General features: G+C 40.5%; 1 protein-coding gene across 1 annotated transcript in view; it reads right to left on the reverse strand.

Annotated features, from left to right (window-relative positions):
• Positions 1-21,432, reverse strand: part of LOC131043951 (uncharacterized) — a 153,411-nt gene that overhangs the window by 39,495 nt on the left and 92,484 nt on the right. The window contains exons 3-4 of the mRNA XM_057977210.2: positions 20,040-20,151; positions 19,693-19,805 (exon numbers count right to left, since the gene is read on the reverse strand). Coding sequence (XP_057833193.2) covers positions 19,693-19,805; positions 20,040-20,151 — 225 coding nt within the window. The remainder of the gene's footprint in view (positions 1-19,692; positions 19,806-20,039; positions 20,152-21,432) is intronic.

Below are 21,432 nucleotides of genomic sequence, written 5' to 3' on the forward strand. Positions count from 1 at the left end.
TTCAAAAAGTATGTCCACATGTTGGACGCCTAGGCTCTAGGGGACAAATGTTGTTTTTAAAAGGTTATATGCGAGCCTTTTTTGAGGGAATAAAATATTCAAATATTTGAAATGCCCTAATTTTTCCCTCCAAGCTCTATTTATTGGGGTTTGGGCTCTCATTGCAGCACTCTAAGTTTACCCACATACAACGATGTTGTCAAAATGAACTTTGGAGTTCTTCTTGGAGTTAGCGAGGACAAAAACTGTCTACAATTTGAATAGTTTTGGTGGTGAAATATCTGCCCTAGCTGTTTGTTTGTTTCATTCAAAGACTACATTGGTTTTTGCTTGAGTTTGGTGCTGTGGGTTTGCAAGGATGGAGATTTTATGAAGTATTTTGACTTGGACTACAGAAATTTTTGGTCTGTTTGGTGATTTTAGGGGTTGTGGTTGCATTTGTGAGTTTTAGGATGAAAACACAAACCCAATTGTTCTTATTTCTTTGGTTATTGATCTTGCACTTCTGGGTATAATCCATTGCACTTCTCTCAGTTGGGCAACCAAGATCAGTAGGTCATTTGCAGGGTTTGGTGTGATTCTGATTTTTGCTTGAGTTTGGTGCTGTGGGTTTGCAAGGGTGAAGATTTAATGAAGTATTTTGACTTGGACTAAGAAAATTTTTGGTGTGTTCGGTGATTTTAGGGGTTGTGGTTGCATTTGTGAGTTTTAGGATGAAAACACAAACCCAGTTGTTCTTATTTCTTTGGTTATTGATCTTGCACTTATGGGTATAATCCATTGCACTTCTCTCAGTTGGGCAACCAAGATCAGTAGGTCATTTGCAGGGTTTGGTGTGATTCTGATTTTTCTTGGTGAAATCGCCCTAAGGCAAGACCGTACAGGTTGAAGGCGGCTTTGGAAATCATGCTAGGGCTTTTGGGAAACAAATAAGTTGCAGGATCTTCCTCAGAAGTGGATGCCAAGTTCTAAAGAACCTATGTTTGCAGTTTGGGACAGATTCATGGAGTAGGAGATGAGATGAATATTTTAGGCAAACCGCCCCTGTTGGAGCAGCGCCTGTTTACCTCACTGGGTAAACAGGAAGAATACAGAAACTGAACAGTAATGCACAATGCAAATACAAAAGAAGTACCAGAATAAGCTTGCCATTAATGTCAAAGGATGTTCATATTATAACCTGTCGTCAATATTACATTACATGTCCTCCAACACCCGGAGGTGGTACAATATATGACAGCCGAAGGGGTGCGACACAACCGTCGCGACTCCAACTACCTACCCGTCGGCTAACTAACTGACCGCCGTAACTCATCATTACCGATAACAACATAACAACATAACATAATGATTATTCCCGACAACATCATCCCCCCCAAGAAAAGAAGTCGACTCCGACGACTTAATACAAAATAGAGATGAACGGCAGGAACTACTGACGCTAGTCGGGCCCAGATCTTATACACTTGCTACGTCCTCACCTGAAAACCTTTTCTGCTACCATCCGATGCTCAAGTGCAGATTTCACCAATATTGCTTCCTTTGCCATCACAGTCCTCCGGGGCCTAACCCAAACTTGTCTGCAAACCACGTTTGTCAGTCTCAGCTTCCACCAACTGCTACTCAAATGATACTGTCTCCCTAGCCAATTTGTCCTCGATAGCCACCCGTGCTACTCTCCTAGGTACGCTGAACTAAGTCTCACGCGACTATTGCCTCCAACCTGGTGGTCAGCTCCTCCCGAGCCCTCTGTGTATCCACCACGGCAACCTCACGTCCAGCCGAGACATCCTCCGAGTTCCTCAAAGCGTACCAGTCATGCCTGGAGGTGGCCACAATCCACTGGCACAAATGCTAGGAGACACCTCAAATCCTCCATCACACTCCCCAAAGGCTAAAAACTGAACTGAATAACTCCCTGGTGTCATACAACTGTGCAGACCTGCAATGCCTTCCCTCAAACTCTGTTTGTTCCCAACCTCCAAATCCGTCTCCCTCTACGGCTTATTTCTTCCCCTCCAATGCTTAGCTGTAGGCTTCTTTCTCTGCAGGCTTCTTTCTCACAGTACGGACAAGCAAGCACAACACTTCCCGTGGTATTCTGTAGCTCAAAAATAAACTGGGGGTCTGGGGGCAACGCCCCCAGCGGGGTCGAGGGGCAGCGCCCCCACGGGGTCTGGGGCAGCGCCCCAGCGGGGTCGAGGGGCAGCGCCCCAGGTGCGCTCCCAACAACAGCACTGGCACCTCCGATCGTGCGGTCAACACCCTCCACCGTACGACTGTGTTTGTTTGTGCGGGGGCTGCGTTTATGTCTTCGTGCTCCACGACAGTAGTGGTTTCCACCGCACGGTGGTGGACGTGCTACCGTACGATGGTTCCACCGCACGGTGGTCCCACCATCGGTGTTGCCACCGCACGGTGGTTCCACCGTCGGTGTTACCACCGCACGGTGGTGCTACCGTACGGTGGTTACACCGCCGGTGGCCCCATCGTCGATGTTGCCACCGCACGGTGGTGCTACCGTACGGTGGCCCCACTGTCGGTGTTGCCACCGCACGGTGGTTCCACCGTCGGTGTTGCCACTGCACAGTGGTGCTACCGTACGGTGGTGCCACCGTGGCTTTCTTTTTTCCGTACGGTTAGCTGACCCGTACGGCCATACGTTTTTTTCTTCTTTTTTTTTTTTTTTTCTTCTTTTTTTTTTCTTTTTTTTTTTTCTGCTAGAGAGTCTTCTGCTGGGGTCCCCTATCTCTGAGATCGCCCTTCATCCTTCTCAATTTTCCTTGCCCAAGGGTCTCCTGTTGTGGTCCTGTGCCTCTTGAGTCGCCTGCCTCGCCTCTCAGGTCCCCTTCCATCTGCTCAGGTCCCCCTTTGGGCTCTCGGGTGTCCGTCCGGCCTCTTAGGTCCCCTACGCGCTTCTCGTGGTAGGGTTTCAATTTGAACCTATTGGTGGCAAGTTTATTTTCCATGGCCATCCGAAGACCTGGAACCACAAATTCTACAGGGACCACAGTCTCCTTCCCGTACATAAGAAGAAGAAGAATAATAAAGATTTTGAAGGCTACGGCCTTCCACACAGGATTCCAATCGTTGCCGACACTCTTCGGATTATTTATGTTGCCAGGGTTTGGGGCGTCTCCCTTCCAATATTCTTTGTATTCCGGCAGGTACACCTCTGTTGGTTGCTTTGGTTCCTCTACTTCGAGCCTGTGGCTTTGGAACATTTCGTAATCCTCCATTTGCCAGTGGAAGAGCCCGTTAGTCGAGCATACCTCATCTTCAGAACATCCCTCCAATTCTAGCACTCCTTCACTGTTCGGCTCCATTGCGTTCTTGCCCTTACTTTCATCGGGACCCCCTTCCCCTTTATTAGAGTCCTCCAAGTCCGAGTCGGAAGAGGCGACCTCTTCGCCGACATCTTGGGTGTGTAGGTCAATGGTATATTTCCGCCCTCCCTTCTCCATGGAAAGTGTATTTTTCTTCCAGTTATGGTTTACCCTCGCGTTGATCAACCACGCTCTCCCCAGGATGGCGTCATAGCCTTTCTTCTTCGAGGGAATAACCACAAAATCTAACAAGAATGGTTGCGTACCAATTGTCACTTGCTGGGCCATCAACAGGCCGAGTGGCTTAATGCCGTGTTGGTCCGCTCCCACCAGGTTAAATGTGGGTGGCCACAGGGTGGGCTTCCCCAGCCACTTCCATGTTTCTTCTGGTAGTACATTCACCCCAGATCCTCCGTCCACAATGGTGTCCTTCAAAATGGTCCCACGGATACCCATTTCTACCACAGCTAGGTGTCTACCACTGCTCACGGCTAGTAACATCGGGTCAGTCGAAGGGCTGACGGAAACCTCCACCTGTGGTGTACTCTTTGTAGCGGTGGCGGGAACCCCTACCTATGGTGCACTCGACGATGCGGTGGCGGGAACCCCTACCTGTGGTGCACTCGACGATGCGGTGCTTTGCACATTGGTGAGGATGGCAGTCCTCAATTGTGGCATAGAGTCTAGAAGGTCTTTTACCTTTATCGGCACCTCTATCTGCAAGATTTGCTCAATGATGTTATTTTCCGCTTCCGTACGGAATGATGTACTAGCCACCTCGTTGTCCCGTCGTTCGGTCGTCATCTCACGTTCAATATTGGCCTTTGCCTCCCGTAATCTCTCCTTCTCCATACGGGGGTCGGGATAAGTGGCTTTTTTCGTCTGGGCGCGGGTGATCGCCAGTACTTCTTTCTCACTAGTCTTCTCAGCCTTCTCAATGTTGAGGAGATTAACCCCTGCCTGCGGGCAATTTGCGTCCTCATGGTCGCCTGGCCCACACCAATGGCAGAGGTGCTGAGGGGTGGCTTCCTTCGTGCAATCACGGGCGAAGTGCCCCCACTGATTACAGGCCCTACATTGGATAATTGGCCGGCCCTTGGCGTCATACTGGATACGGCTTCCATTATTCGTATTGTTATTATTACCTCTTCCTTGCCTATTGTTTCGATAGCCGCCAGACGAGGCGTTGTTGCTCGCAGGCTGGGACGTGCCAGCTGACGCAGATGGTTCTGTAAAGAGAACTTGTTGGCTACGGGTCCTCATATTGTACGGACACTCCTTGGTAAGGTGTCCGGCAATCTGGCAAATATCACAAAATGCTTTTTTCAGACAAGACCCCTTGGTGTGTCCGTCGGTACGGCAATCCGTGCACCATAACTCCCCTTCGTCGCCCTTGCTTGTGCTTCCTTTGGTTGCCTTTATCTCTCTCATCATTCGCTCCATATCTTTTTGGAGAGCCCGTACCTTCCGATTAGAGTCGTCATCACTGCTATCACTTTTGTCAGAAGAGGAATCATCCTCCGATGAGGATTTATTTTTCTTCTTCTTGGACGTCTTCTGTTCACTTTCTAAATCCATTGCCCTGTTATAGGCGTCGGAATATGAAGAAGGAGGTACTATTTTCATTTTTCGTCTAAGGGATTTCTTTAGACCTTCTACGAACCACCGTTTTTTCAGTCCGTCTGCCGGCTGGTTCTCCATCTTTCCTAGCAGCTCTTTGAGCCGCCGGCTGTAGGTTCGGACAGTCTCGTCCTTCCTCTGTTTCGTGCCGTAGATTTCGGCTACGATCTCATTGTCGTCTCTTAGGAGACGAAACTCTGCTTGAAATTCCTTCTTCAAGTCTGCCCATGTGCTAATCTTAGCCTTATCCGTATCCGAAAACCAGTCGATGGCTACGCCCCTCAGAGTTGCGGGAAACTGTGTTACCCACTCGTCCTCATCGGTAACACCATTCGCTCCCCAAATTGTTTCACAAGTGCGACAGTGGCGGACAGGGTCTTCTTTCCCATCCCCATGGAACTTTGGAAGTTTTTGTTTTTGTGCCATACCTTGCCTTTTTACTAGTGGTGGTTGTTGTCCTACTCTGGATGGGTCAGATCCTATAAGGGGTGCTTGACCGCCGTGCCCCGGTGTCCCTCCGACACTCCTGGCAGCCCCGGTGTCTTCTCCCTCTCCTGCCTCCTCCCCACTCCTTGGAGTTTTCCTAGCCTTTGGTGTGTGTGGCAAGTCCCTCAAATCCCTCAACTGAGTTTTGGTATACTCTATCCTGCGGCGAGTTTCCGCAAGTAACTCCTCCCGACTCCGTGGGTGGCCGCTGGCCTCACCGTCCCCTTCGGAGCGTTCCTCCTCTCTTCGCTTATACCTCTGTCGCCTTTCCGCTTGCTGTTCAAGGATCAAGGCACGTTGGGCTACTGCACGTTCATCTATATATTGTTGCTTATTTTTGTCTTTATTGAGTGTATTGGGCATTAATTCCCAACAGCTTTCTATATACTTGACATAAAAAGTAGAACACTTTTATTCATTCATAATGTGGAAGACAAGTTTATGCCAACAATATGACATAATTATTACAATAAGTGTTCTTTTATTCCGTCCCATATGGCTCACGGTTCAAATGCCCCTGACCTGGCGCCATCTCGTTCTGCTTCCCGTTCCTCGTACTGTTGCAAAATTTCTTGGCGTCGCTCCTCCCGGGCAATCTCCTCCAAGCGAGCTTGTTGTGCCAACGATGCTTGTGCTAGCAGTCGGGGGAGATGGTTCATTAACCGATTTACCTCCGGACTCACTTCCAACGCTGTCCACACGGCACTTGGTGGGACTTCCGCCTCCGCCGCCTCTCGTCGCACGTAGGTCTGAATGGCTACTTGGAGTAGAATCGAAAATTCTCTCGTCGCAGTGTCTTCTCCTACGTAGAGTTCTGTTTGGGCATTGTCGACCTCCGGGTTCACCTCACCAACGGGTAGGCCCATTGTGTCTGTGCGCCATCCGTGTCTCCTGTTCCCGAGTTCGTGTCGGCAACGGCGCCAAATGTTTACCTCACTGGGTAAACAGGAAGAATACAGAAACTGAACAGTAATGCACAATGCAAATACAAAAGAAGTACCAGAATAAGCTTGCCATTAATGTCAAAGGATGTTCATATTATAACCTGTCGTCACTATTACATTACATGTCCTCCAACACCCGGAGGTGGTACAATATATGACAGCCGAAGGGGTGCGACACAACCGTCGCGACTCCAACTACCGACCCGTCGGCTAACTAACTGACCGCCGTAACTCATCATTACCGATAACAACATAACAACATAACATAATGATTATTCCCGACAACAGCGCCTATGTAATGTCCCCATTTGGGATTCACCTTGATTTAGTCCTAAAACAATAATTCTAACTTAAAGTGAGAATTGTAATGCATTTATAAATATAATTTCATTAATTCTGAAGACATTTTCCTATAATATTTAATTCATAATGCTAAGAATAATTTTGGAAGATAGACTTATCTTGATAACTTCCTCTGATTTGTCCATGGGAGATATACTATGACTGAAACAATGATGTCTGCAGATCTCAAAGTGTTGCTCTTGAATTTGGTTATAGTTCCTTACACAAGATGATAGACTTTGATGACTTCGTTCTTTAATTAATATCTCACACAATTTTATTTATTTGCTTCATTGAGTCATATTTATTCTCCTTCAATGATCTGTCTTTCTATATTTATATCTGCTCCAATGTGCTTAATAAATATGCTAAACTTGTTAGTTTTTACTTTAAGTGATCAGATTAGCAGTAATTAACAGAAAATAAGAATGCAAAGTAAAGTAAACACATAACACGATGATATCCTGGGAAAACCTCCCTCTTGGAGGAAAAACCCAGCAACAAAGAATCTCAGATTTGTTTAGAATAAGGTAGAGACAGATTACAACCTTGCCTAGCTAGGGCACAAAACATAAGCACCGAAACCCTACTTATCTGAACCTTGATTCTGATCTCAGTCCGATAATGATGCCCAGAATATGATTTGCTGATGGATTGAGCTTGCACTTGGAAGATGTCGCACAGCTAACTCAAGGATTCAACGTCCTGCAGCAGATTCGGTAGCCTATAGCAGGTTAGGCAGCCTAGAATGACTTCAGCTGACCTAGCAAGATATTCGCCCAGCCTGGAAACAGTTCACTGGCTGGAAGATCTAATTCACTGCCTTAGAGATGACTTGCAGATGCTAATCGCTACTGGAGGAACTCACAGAATCAGAGATGAATTTTCCTTACAACTTAATGCACTTGTGACTACAAGTCACCTTTCTTTTATATACATGCCCTTAACCCTTATGCCTAGGTCGGCCTTGGCACCAAATTACAAATTCACAAGTTACATTATAGAGTCAAACCAATAACACTTTACAAGTTGCATATTAGGTGTGCCCAAATAGGGCCTGCCCTATTATAATATATTACACAATCGCCCAAATAGGCCCAGATAAATATAAAGCTGAATTGCTAAGGCCAAAGGCCACTTAGCAATTAAGTGAACTAGGTCGGCCTAAGCAAGGGATCCGACCTAGCTATAAATTAACAAAACTATGCTTCATAAATCTGCTATAATCCTCATCTTATATCTCCTTCACAAATTCTTCTTTTTACAAACCTTCTATTATATTTTCTACATATTCTCTGCCAATGTATATCCCATCTATTTTCTTTTCTTATATCTTTGCACAATGGGAAGGGATGCATTTTTGGGAGACACGTCTCTTCTCTCCATAATCAATTTGCACCTCTTCATAACATAACTACATCTATCTGCATACTAATGATTATTTTATTACCTCTTTAATTGCTGCTTTCTCATTAGATAACTAATCATCTGATTAGAATAATCACTGGTTTATGTCATTGTGACTTTATTGACTCCCTTAAATAATTCTTCTCCAAACGATAACATCTTAAATCGCAGCTCTCATTGTATTAATTGTTGCTTAATCGGCGGTTCCAAAACATAGACTTTTATCACAGAAATTACTGCTCTTGTACATCGCTGTCACTAAGTTGATGTTCTTCATGCTGTGGTCACAATAATCATAGTCGCTGTTCATACATTGCTGTTCATTGTTGTTTATTTATTTCATTAAACTCAGCACTACATCTTTCTTTAAAAGCTGCTATTACTAACTCTTATTCCTTAACACTGTGCAAGTGTAATCGCTGACTTTTCTTATGTATATTCAAATCGCTGTCATCTGGTGATTGTTATGTGTAAAGACAATTTCCCATCTTTGCTAATCACTTGCTTGTATTATTCAATATTAACCATCTGTAATATGAATATTGTTGTCTCTGATATGACTCTTGCTGAATATAACTGTCTATTGTTGAGGGGACAATCTCTGACACCAGCAGTCTACTTAGTATTTGATTTAATAATTAACTTTATTTATTGATCAGGATGAATGCTATTCTATTATATTTTGTTTTAATTGAATATTTGTTTTCTGAATTTATTTATTATTATATTTGTTTGAATGTCTACTTATTAATTGATCAATTACAGTTACACACTGTTATTGATCAAACATTTAAATATCACTATTTTATTAATATTTAATATTAAATATATATATTTTTCAAATATAATATTAATTTATTTTATTTAAACATTTCAAGAATATTAATTAATAGATATTAATTAAATAATAATATTTAATGATTCCAAATAATCATTTGTTGATAATTATTATATTAATTAATAATAATTACTTTATTTAGGTTATGTATAATGATCAAGGAGGGGACATGACAGCCTGCCCTATTGCAGAAGCTTTGAGTGGACTTTTCAATTGTGTTGGGAGGCTTTTTTGCTGGCAGCAGTAATTTTATCTGGTTCGGTTCATTCCAAGTGAAAGATTATTTTCTCATTGGGACACCTTGAGCACATTAAAAATTTGGTGCATCATACCATGGCCAAAAATGATGCTACAAAGAGGACAGTCATGACTTCTTCAGTGTGATCGCAAAGTTGCAGGTCTGAAACTGTTTAATATTGCTTCTATTTTGTATGTCTTTTCAGTGTTAAAGCTAATTGCTAGTTGCATTAGTTTTGTATGATGATATGTACGTGGAAAGCCAAATGAATTCAATGAAATAGCAACAGCAGATGATTATGCAATGAAAGAGATGAATCTGATTTCATTATCAGAAAGCTATCATTTTCCATTGCTTGTGTTAATGCTTGTTATCATACACTTCAAAAAAAAATCAGGGAGACCCATTACAGTGGTATCAAAGCTCAGATTTTCTTGCCAGCCTGTTGCAAGTTATGCAACCACCTTTTACACACCATTTCAACTTAAGAAAGAACAAATCAAATCCCAACTTGCCTATCCAACCACCATAAGCTATAGACCCATTCACAACTAGTCAAACAGTACAAGGGGTTTTGGGTGGCAAAAGTGACAGTTCTACAGGAAATACACCAAATTTGTGAAGACCACCAAGTTGTATGGCAGAAAGAAACAAGGGGAGAGCTGATGCTATGATGGACATGATGTCACAATTACTTGGTAAAATCAATCAGAATGACACGGGTGATTCAAAACAACTCACAAGGCACAAACACAAAGTAGAGAAACAAGTTCTTCAAATCAGCAAGATAACAATGAGACACAAACTATTATAAAAGGGTCAGGTTCACTGTCTAGGCCCCTACAACACACTTTCCTATGAAGAGATGAGGTTCAGGCTGCTCATAAGACTCCACTTCCACTTGTAGATGACTTGAGGCATGTCTATGCAGAGTATGACACTCTTCCTGAGGAGATTAAGCACCATTTATTATTTAATGAGTACATGGGTCAGAGGAAGAAAAAGGGAGGAGGTAGAGCTGAGCAGAGAGGACCAGCAGTGCAGAAAGACTTACAGCAGGCCTTGAGCAAAGTTACTCTTGCACACTTCAATGTAAGTGACAGTTGTGCAGCTATAGCTTGGGTTCAGAAGCTGGATAATTATTTTGCTCTTAGAAAAATGGTTGAGTATGAAGCAATTAAGTTTGCCACTTCACATTTGGATGGCATTGTGAATGAGTGGTGGTACCATGGCTTAATCACCTTGGGTCATCAATCAATCACCACATATGATGAGTTTACTAACAAAACCATCGAGAGGTAATATAAGGACCCTTAGTTGAACTTTAGAAAGTTGGCACAGCTGAAGCAATATGGTTCACTTGAGACTTACATAGCAGAATTTCAGAGGCTACCAACGATGTTTTCAAGATCATAGAAAGGAAATTTGTAGGCCTTTTTAGTGAAGGACTAATGGATCCTATCAGGGGGTGGATCCTAAGATCATAGAATATGGAGTTGGCTGCCCCTAAGTCAAAATTCCAATCAAAGACTTTTCAAGCAAAAAGGGCAAAAACATTTTCAAAAGGATTCCAATCAGCCAAAGAAGATGACTCCAAGATTAGACAATGAGGCCCTAAATGACTCAAGGAAAAATTTATGCTTCACATGCAAAGAACCTTGGCCCCAAGACATAAATGTGCAATGTAAGTAAAGACAAACCAGATAGAAGACTATTTAGCTGATGAATCAGCAGCTGATAAATCAGACCAATAGTCTAGTTCTAAAGAAAAGGACGAAGAAAAGTCTTCAGAGAAGTTGCAAAAGGAGGAGAAGAGTGAGGGTACACTTGCCCAACTCTATAATTTTTAAAAGACCAAATTGTTTCAAGTCCAACAAGTCTTAGGTGGACAGCGCTTGGTGGCATTAATTGATAGAGGGGCTACTCATAACTTCATCGATGAGGGACTTGTAGCATGCAAGGTCATAAGATAGAGGATGTTGATGGTTTTGGAGTTATGGTTCTAGATGGATTCACCTTTACATGCACTAGGATGATCTCACAGTTGAGCCTTCAGTTGGGGAACTATTTAGTCAAGGATGACTTCTATGTGGTTAGCATTGGAGACACGGATGCAATGTTGGGCATTCAATGGTTGTGTTGCTTAGGAGAGATCACACTTAAGTTTCAGACTACGGAGCTGAAATTTAAATCAAAGGGGAATGTTGTTTTGGGAAGAATGTCCAATGGAGGACCACAAGTTTGTCTCTTTCAAGCACATGGAGAGGCTTTTTAGACATGATCAGGTAGAGTGGGCAGCAAAGTGCATAATCATGCCTACAATTACAAAAGAAGAGAAGAGATCATATCACCTAGAGATTCAGGCTTTGCTATCTATGCAAAGCAAGGACTTTAGTAGCATTCCTCCAAGTAGGCCTCCTGATAGAGGCGTTGAGTAGGTAATTGAGTTGGAGGGAGCAAAATCTGTTATTCCTACTCCCTGCAGGCATCCTAAGAGTCATAAGGATGAGATTGAGAAGGCTATCTACGAGCTATTGGAGATAGGGCACATTAGATAGAGTAAGAGTCCATTTGCTTCTTTGGTTGTTTTGGTGAAGAAAGATGGAACCATGCACATGTGCATTGATTACAGGGCCTTCAACAACAAAAACAGTTACCCAATCCCACGAATAGATTTACTCATTGATAAGCTACATGGAGCAGTCTATTTCTCCTCAGGTAAGAGAGGAGGATATCAGCCTTCAAATGTCACTTTGGCCACTTCGAGTTTTTAGTCATACCCTTGGGATTGACCAATGTGCCTGCTACTTTTCAATCTTGTATGAAGTGGGTCTTCAACAAGAAGCTACGTAAGTTTGTATTGATATTCTTTGATGATATATTAATTTCAGCAAGTCTTGGGAAGAGCATTTGAGGCATCTTTATTACAGGGCCTTAAACAAGAAAACAATTAAAAATAGTTAACCATTCCCACAAATAGATGAAATCGTTGATGAGCTACATGGAGCAGTCTATTTCTCCAAGATAGACTTTAGATCTGGATATCATCAGATTACAGGGCCTTCAACAAGCAGCTACGTAAGTTTGTATTGATATTCTTTGATGATATATTAATTTCAGCAGGTCTTGGGAAGAGCATTTGAGGCATCTTGATGAGGTTCTAGGCATTCTTGAGGCCAAATCATTGTTTGCAAAGGAGTCAAAATGCAAATTTGGGATTACTGAGTTGTTGTATCTTGGATATATGATTAGCTCTAAGGGAGTTAGTGTGGATCTTGAAAAAAATCAAAGCAATCCTTGATTGGCCTCCACCCACAAATCCTACATGGTTGAAGGGATTCTTAGGGCTATGTGGCTTTTAAAGGGTTTTCACAGTTGGCTGTCCCACTCACAGATTTGACTAAAACGGGGGCCTTCACTTGGTCTGAATCAGCATAGAAATCTTTTGATAGCTTCAAACAGTTGATGAGCACATGCCTTGTTTTGGCTATTCTGGATTTCTCTAAGCCTTTTGAGCTTGAATGTGATGCTTCAGGGGATGGTATTAAGGCTTCCCTATGCAAAATAAACATTTGATTGCTTATGAAAGCAATAAGTAAGAGGTGAAGAGAGGAGTTATTCAATTTATGATAAGGAGATGTTAACCATTATGCATGTGTTGACTAAATTCAGAATATCTAGTTTGAGGTAAATTCTTTGTAAAGACTAATCATAACAGCCTCATATACTTAATCAAAAAGATCTTAATGATAGACAACAGAAATGGATTAGTAATTTGTAGGCTTATGATTTTGACATTGACTATGTCAAAGGGGAAAGAAATGTAGAGGTTTATGCTTTGTCAAGAAGGCGACATTTTGGCTCATTAATAGATATAGCAGCAGATTGGAAGGAGCAAATCCTCGTTGAATATGCCAAGAACACATGCCAACAGTATTTTGGATGGTTCCTTGCCTGATGATAAGTATAAGGTAAGGGGATGGGCTTATATTTTATAAGCAAAGATTAATGTTGGTTCCTAACGCTAGGCTTAAGTTGAAGGTTTTAAAAACATTCCTTGATGTTCCTATGGCTGGCCACCCTGGATTTTATAAGACATACAAGCAGATTCATCAAACATTCTCATGAAAGGGATTAAAAACTAAGATCCTTAAGTATGTTCATGAATGTCCAATATGCCAACAAAACAAAAAAGAACATATTTACCCAGCTGGTTTATTGCAGCCCTTGTCTATTCCAACATAGAAATGGGAAAGTATCTCTACAGACTTCATTACAGGACTTCCCGAGGTGCAAAGGAAGGATTCTATTTATGTGAGAGTGGACAGATTGACGAAATTTGCTCACTTTTATGCCATTTTCAGCAGTGTTTACAATGGTACAGGTGGCAGCTTTATTTTTTAGAGAGGTATTTAGACTTCATGGGATGCTAAAAAACATGGTCACTGACAGGAACAGCAAGTTTATGAGTTTTATTTGGCAAGAGTTGTTTAAATTATGTGGGCCATTGACTCCTAGCACTAGTTACCACCCCCAAAACAATAGACAAACTGAAATTGTCAACAAATGGGTTGAAGGATACCGGTGCAGCTATGTTTCAAGGCAGCAAACGACATGGGTAAAGTGACTACATTTGGGGGCATATTGCTATAACTCCACCTACCATGTGACTATCAAGATGTCATCCTTCATAGCCTTGTGTGGTTATGAAGCTCCTAGCTTAATTGATTTGCTTTTTGGAGATAGCAGAGTTCCTAAGTCCAAAAATCTATTACAAGAGAGTAGGGACATTATGACATCTTTGAGGGACAAATTCCAGCATGCTTAGAATAAGCAAAATTTATATGCAGACCAGCATTGTGTTGAGCGTGCATTTGAGGTAGCAAACATGGTTTACTTGCATTTTTAGCCCTACAGACAGTCCACTCAAGAAGAGTGGGCTAGGGAAGTTGAAGCCGTTCTTTTATGGGCTGTTTTGGATCTCCAAAAGGATCAGAGAGGTGGCATATGAGATTGAGTTACTTGAGAATAGCAAGGTGCGTAATGTTTTTCACATAATACACCTCAAGAGGGCACAAGGGGCATAATGTGATCCCCTCTTCAAAGATGCCTCCTCTTGAGGAGGAAGGCAAATTGTGTTGATTCCAAAAGCAATGAATGATTTTAAGGAGCGAACTCTATGGAGAAGGACTATCAAGGAGCAATTGGTGAAGTGGAAGAGCTTACTAGTGGAGGATACTACTTGGGAGAGTGAGCAGATCTTACAACATCTGAACCAGCAATTGCTTGAGGGCAATCAATTGAGGGGAGGGAGGACTGTAACATCCCCTTCTCACAACTAGTCAACTTTGCTTTCTATTAGCCTATTCTCAGGTTCTTGTAGGTTATTTGTAGTTAGTTAGGGGACCCATTGTTCTATGGAGAGCTCATGTTTTCAATTTCAGTGGTCTTCAACAGCAATGCTATTTTTGGTATATTCTATTTTTAGCTATGTTACCAGAAGATGCGTCTCGTACCCCCTGAGACATATACCGGAGATGAAGACACGTCTTCAATATCGAAGATGTTTTCAAAAACTTCCCGATGCATAGGACATTTAGATTGGATATGGTACCAACAATATTGTGAGGTATTCACACATTGCCCCATCGCAAATGGGGACCCCCACTTTTTTCCTGCTTTCTAAGGTAGTGTTGGAGTCCTCAGCTATTAGCCTTTTCTTTGAGGAAGTATAGATGGTTAGGAAGCCAAGAATCAGATGGATAGCCTTGTGTGAGGGGTGAAGTGAGTGAGTTTGTTAACCTTTAGCAACGTCTTGATCACAAGAGGAGTAAAGCCCATCGTAAGTTCAACCGAAGAATGTGAAAGATTGCCAGGTAGGGATACTTTAAATGCTCGAGGTTGAGGCTGAAAATTTCAAGTGCTCCTCTTAAGGAGTGAAATTCACTTCGAATGCCCTTAATCAAGATCGAAGTTGTTCCATTAGCCTTATCTTGCAAGTTTGAATGGAAAGAGTGAAACACGATGAGTGAGCAAACACTAAGTGTTCAATCTACTTCAAATGCATAGCATTTGGAGCGAAATACGCATTTGAAGCGAAATTCTTCCTAACACTTCATAGTGAACATCATCACGCATCAAAGGAGGGGAAGGAACTTCAAGAATCAAAGGAGGTGAGGGAACTTCAGGAATTGATAGAGGGGAGCGAACTTCATGAATTGACAGAGGGGAGCGAACTTCATGTTCAAGCCTAGGGGAGCGAATTTGTTTCATTTGCCCAAAATAAGATACAAAACAGCTAATAGATCATTTCCTTGAGCTAATTTGATGTCTTAACATGCTTAGGAGAGAACAATTTTGAATTTAAGATGATGAAGGGTGAGTTAGAGGGTTACTTCATGTGCTCACTTAGTGGAGCGAACTTCATGTGCTTCACTTTAGAAGCAAAATTGCTTGTAGAACCCTCTTCCAAGATAATTTGATGCCTCCACTTGCATGAATGATATTATAATTCAAATCTGAAGTGATGAAGGGCAGAATTAGACTAAGCTTGAGATAGCTTCCATTGCCCACCCTTAGGAGCAAAATCTACTTCAAGAGCTCCTCTCTAGGAGCGAAAAACACTTCAAGTGCTCCTTCATGAGAGTGAATTTTCTCTAAATCCTCTTATCAAACTTGCAAAACACATAAAATCAAAGAATATATCAAGTTAGAAGAACTATCAAGGTTATATATTATGTATTTGATATCATGTTTGTTTTGTTTTGCAAACGAGAGAGGATGGTGATTGCAAAGCAAAAGGAGAAAGATTGTAAGATCTACACCACCATGCAAAGAAGAAAACTTCATCAGCAAGCACAAGGGTATCAAGGAAGGAAGAATCTCAACTCTCACCGCACCATAAAGACATGAAGAGATCAAAGGAGCGGGATGGAGAAGTCATACAATCACCCAAAGGCAAGCAAGCAAGGATGGAGGAATGACTCAGCTACATCAATGCTTCCCATCACCACTACTTTGAGCGAGCTTGAAATGTTGAGTATCAAGGGACATCTCTCAACATCCCTTCATGGTGATGAATCAAGTCTACAAGTGCAAATTGAAGTGGCATCCCAGTCATCACTCACCAAATCAAGGAGTTCCACATCAGCACGTCTTGATTCAATGTACCTAACTCACCCATGATGGCACAAACTTCAAGGCACCTACCCTTATTATCTATTGGTTATGCTAAAGTGTTGTAATTATTTCATTGGCCAAATTGAGTTTTTTACAACAAGCCCTAATTAGGGTTTTCATTGTTAAATCTTGGTCGTTGATGGAGATTTGATCCTGACCATTCATTGTAATGAGCTCTCAATATAAAGCTCAATCTCCTCATTTTGTAAAGGCCAATAGTTAGTGAATAGAGTAGTGAATAGTGAATAAAGCTAAGATGATAGCTAGATTAGAATATAAGTTAGATTAGGATCAGGCAAAGGTTGTGCCACACCTTGTTGTAAAGAGCAATTTATTTCATTGAAGTTATGGTGAATTTGATTTGTTACTTCAACAACTTGCATAGTCTTTACTTCTCAATTTATTTTCATGTTGATTAGGTTGAATGGAAGAATTTGTTGAATGTATTTGTGTGGGATCCGTTTAGTCCATACCACTAGCCTCTTGTTGATTGTAAGTGTGCCTTGCGTGGTCAACTAGAATGATATGAGCTTGTGTCAAATTGTTCAAGATGATGGTGAGACCTTGCCCAGTAGGATTCCATCTAATCATTCACACATATTCTTACATTCTAGGCTTTAAGATAGAGTTGCTCAACCCTTCATCTTTTGCCCTTTTTTCAAAGTCAAGCTAGTTTAGGACAAAAAGCATTACAAGATTGCAACATCAGATGATCAAGTTCCAACGATTCAAGCATTCGACAATTCAACATAAGTCCCTTTGTGTCCCAGCATAATCACAGCAAACCAACGAGCTTATCCATATATCGTAACCCGACATACCAGAACCTTGGAGTTGTCTCAAGTGAACCTTAAGATAATCTTCAGCATTTGAGTAACTTTGTTCAAGAGAGGATAAGATACTTTTGGTTTGGGTATTTTATTTTGTGTTTGCATGTGCATGAAAAACACATCAACAAGTATAAGCAATTTAAATTTCAATTTTTGTTCAATTTTAATGTTAAACTTTACTGCTATTCTTGTTTTCAAAGTTCTATGTCATGATATATTCTAGAAACTATTAAATTATATTAAAAAATAATTGGCATCTCGAAGTACCCCCGTCTCCTATTTTTGAAAATTAGTTGTACCAGTACCGGTACCAGTCTCCAAGTACCTCCCTGTCCTAGTAACCTTGATTTTTAGTAAGTGCTATTTTGGGTGCTTGGCATCCATTTCACCTTCAGCGTGAAGAGGTTTCTTTTTTGATGCCTTGAGGATTTTCTCAAGGTCATAGAAAATATATTTTATATTTTCACTCGAGTGTTTTAAAAGTGACTTTAATATTTACGAGTTAAATATTTCGAAAAGTATGTCCCCAAGTTGGACATCTAGGTTGTGGATGACAAAAATTGTTTTTAAAAGGTTATATGGGGACCTTTTTCGAGAGAATAAAATATTCAAATATTTGAAATGCCCTAATTTTTCTGCCCAAGCTCTATGTATTAAGGTTTGGGCTCTAATTTCTGCATTTTGAGTTTATACACATACAGAGATGCTATCAAAATGAACTTTGGAATTCTTGGAAGTTTTGAAGTGAAAACCCTCTGCGATTTGTCTTGATTTGGTGGTGAAAGACCCATCCTAGCTGGTTCTTTGTTTCATTTAGAGATTAAACTAGGTTTTGCTTGAGTTTGGTGCTGTCGGTTTGCAAGAATGAAGATTTATTAAGTATTTTGTGTTGGACTTCAAGAATTTTTGGTGTGCTTGGTGATTTTAGGAGTTTTGCTTGCATTTGTGAGTTTTGGGATTTAAATACAAACCTAGCCATACATTTCCAGCCACATGTTTACCCACATTTTGGTTCATATTTATTTGCTATTGATCTTTTGCTTCTGGGTATTAATCCATTGCACTTCTCTTAGTTGGATGACCAAGATCAGTAGGTCATTCGCAGGGTTTGGTGTGATTCTAATTTTTCTTGGTGAAATTGCCTTAGGGCAGGGCCGTACAAGTTGATGGTGGCTTTGGGAAACAAATAAGTTGCAGAATTTTCATCAGAAGTGGACACCAAGATCTAAAAAACCATAGAAGATTTTCCATTGGTTGTGTTATTGCTTGTTATCAAACACTTGAATAAAAAATCAGGACGACACATTACATTTCTTTTCTACCAAATACCCCACATCTTGAATAAAAGCATTAAGTAACTCCACTCTCTCAATCCCCCTCAATATCAGACCTTTATACTCCCACAATATTTTTTTTTTTTCATCAGTAATGGGTTAAGCCAAATCGCTTTTGATTGGAGCTATGAACCAGTGAGACAACATTTTTGAGGGGCCTCATCCTCATATTTGTTTGGCATTAACACCCTTATATCTCCACTAGGAACCAATGAGACCACATTTTTGAGGGGCCTCATCCTCGTATTTGTTCAGCATTAACACCCTTATATCTCCATGAGCCATCCTGTCTTCCATGCCCAGGCATCACCTTATCTCTCCATTGCCTGTGTGTGGGACACATGGGACTCGAGCAGACTCGAACAAAACACCTCCCATGTAGGAGGCTCGCAGCTAACCGCTGCGTTGTGGGGTCATCCCATCATAGTCCCACAATATTAAACATCAGAAAATGGTCATTTTTTTCATCTACACTCATCTTCATAAATATCTGCAATCCTAAAAACAGTCCAATTCCACGAAGGAGGAAGTACCAATCATATCAAAAATCAGTAGAGCCAAGTTGAAAGCACTGCTTTGTAAAAGGAGTAAATACTTCTAAAGATACCACAAAATCCAAACAATAACAAGAAGCAGAATGAAATTGAGAAACTCAAGCCAGAAACACAATATGATAAAACATATTTTACCAAAGGAACATAGCTTTCTACATACAAAAATATCTTACCAAACAAAGAAGCTCTTCAGTTATTTAATTAAGAAGGAAAAACATTGACCATTCTCTGATACTATAGGTACTGATTTCACTCTTTCAGAAGGTTGGGCACAATAGAATATTCTGTGTACTGAAGAATATTCACTTATATCCAATTCTCAATTTTGTTAATTATTTATTTAAAGTTCAAGGTATTCATCATTATTCCATATGATGAAATTTTAAAATGCATCAAATAGGTTTGCAGTTCGAATTATTTTCTATAAACTGCAGATGAAAATAGAATGCAAACACAGCAGAAGCATGTCTTTTGTCACCATAGATTGTCTATATTATCATTTGTACACACGACATGAGAAGGAAAAAACAAAAGATAACAAGAAAAAATATTCACAATGTCCGACTATATTAACATATTCAGGAGAAACTGTACCTTGCTTCATCACTCCTCTTCTTATGGCACGCCATTTATCTTTCACATGGTATCTGCACTTCCCAAGAACCTGTGCTATTTTATTCCATTTTTTCCCATGTTCATCGTGTAACCTAATATATATGCATAGAAACACTAATAAGTACATATAAACTGACATAACATTGTTAACCCCATCAGAAATTTGAAGTAAATTGCTTAAACCTTGTGCATAATCAATGCAAAAAATGCCTACACAGTTTTTACCAGCAGCATTCTCAATCACTTACATGGATTGTGGAAATATCATGTCCATTAAATGCTTCTTTGTCAAAAAGCCTACATTAAACTAGTATTATCTAAAATACCTTCTAAGCCCTTCAATTTCATCTTGTGTCCAACAGCGTTCATTTGACCTTTCATATAGTATATGACCTCGAACATAAACACTCTTAAAAGGTCTCCAAGGTAGAGCAGCCGCTGCAACAAATACCAAGAAATTTTAAACAAAAAACACAAGAAATAAAGATTGGCTACATAGCCTTGGGCTGTTCAATTCATAAAGTTGCATCAGGCATGAAATCTATGACAGTGATTTGACTTCAGCAAATTTAGGAATGATTACAAAAGATTTTATTTTCACTTGACCGAAATATAATTTCAATTTTTATCATTATTATGCATGTCATATGTGCAGCTACCGGAGCCAAAACACATCAAAAGAATTTTGCAACCATACTATTGTTATAAGCCTCTTTCAACATTTCTTAGATATCAAGTTAAGGTGGAGTATCAAGTTTGAAAGCAATGAAGAATAGAAGTTCTAATTCTTCCATAATCCAAACACACAAAAAGGTTTCTGGAAAAGACCAGTGATCAATAAATTTCGATAAACAATTTAATATGAGGAGAGCTTCAATGACTTCTTCCTTCATGTTGACACTGATCAAAAAGACATAATATCGTGAATTATTTTCCTCCAGGGATATACTTCATTGAAGGTGTTCTTGTTATCAATTTATATCAGGGTAAAGATGCTGCTGCTAAAAGTGCAAGTCTCTCTTTTAACCTGGCATCTTAGATATTGATGTATGGAAAGATGTCTCTTTTTGACTTGCACAGGCTGCTTAGTAGATCAACTACAGGATCTCAGCTAAGATGTTGGAGCCATTCTAATGTTTGTATTTGTAATGACCAGTGTTACAAGACTCAAACTCATCTCCCACTCAGCAAGCTGATTTTTGACTTGGACTTGGTCTCAATGCAAACTCAACAAAGACTCAGCAAATTGAAAAACCCAAGAAATTCAAATATTATTAAGGATTTAAAACTTGTTTCATGCACCCTTTAATAGATAAACCTTAAATACATGATACCCTCATTAAATAGAAGCTATTTTGATCATATAAACAAACATACATCTTAATTAAGACTCAGCAAATTGAAAACCCCAAGAAATTCAAAGATTATTAAGGATTTAAAACTTGTTTCATGCACCCTTTAATAAACAAACCTTAAAGACACAATAACCTCATCAAACAGAAGCTACTTTGATCACATACACAAGTATACATCGATCACATAAGTATAAACGCAAACTTTTAGCTGAAGGAAATAACACATTTAGATATATAAATATTGTCAAATATATACAAAACTCATGGAATATGAAATCCATGGCATCCAAACAAATGTCAAAAGTAAAAATATAAGTCTATGGCTCAGAGAAGCCTACCTTACTCATCCCAATTCCCAACATCA

This window comes from Cryptomeria japonica, chromosome 1 (assembly GCF_030272615.1).
Source record: "Cryptomeria japonica chromosome 1, Sugi_1.0, whole genome shotgun sequence".
In the NCBI taxonomy this organism is placed as follows: Eukaryota; Viridiplantae; Streptophyta; class Pinopsida; order Cupressales; family Cupressaceae; genus Cryptomeria; species Cryptomeria japonica.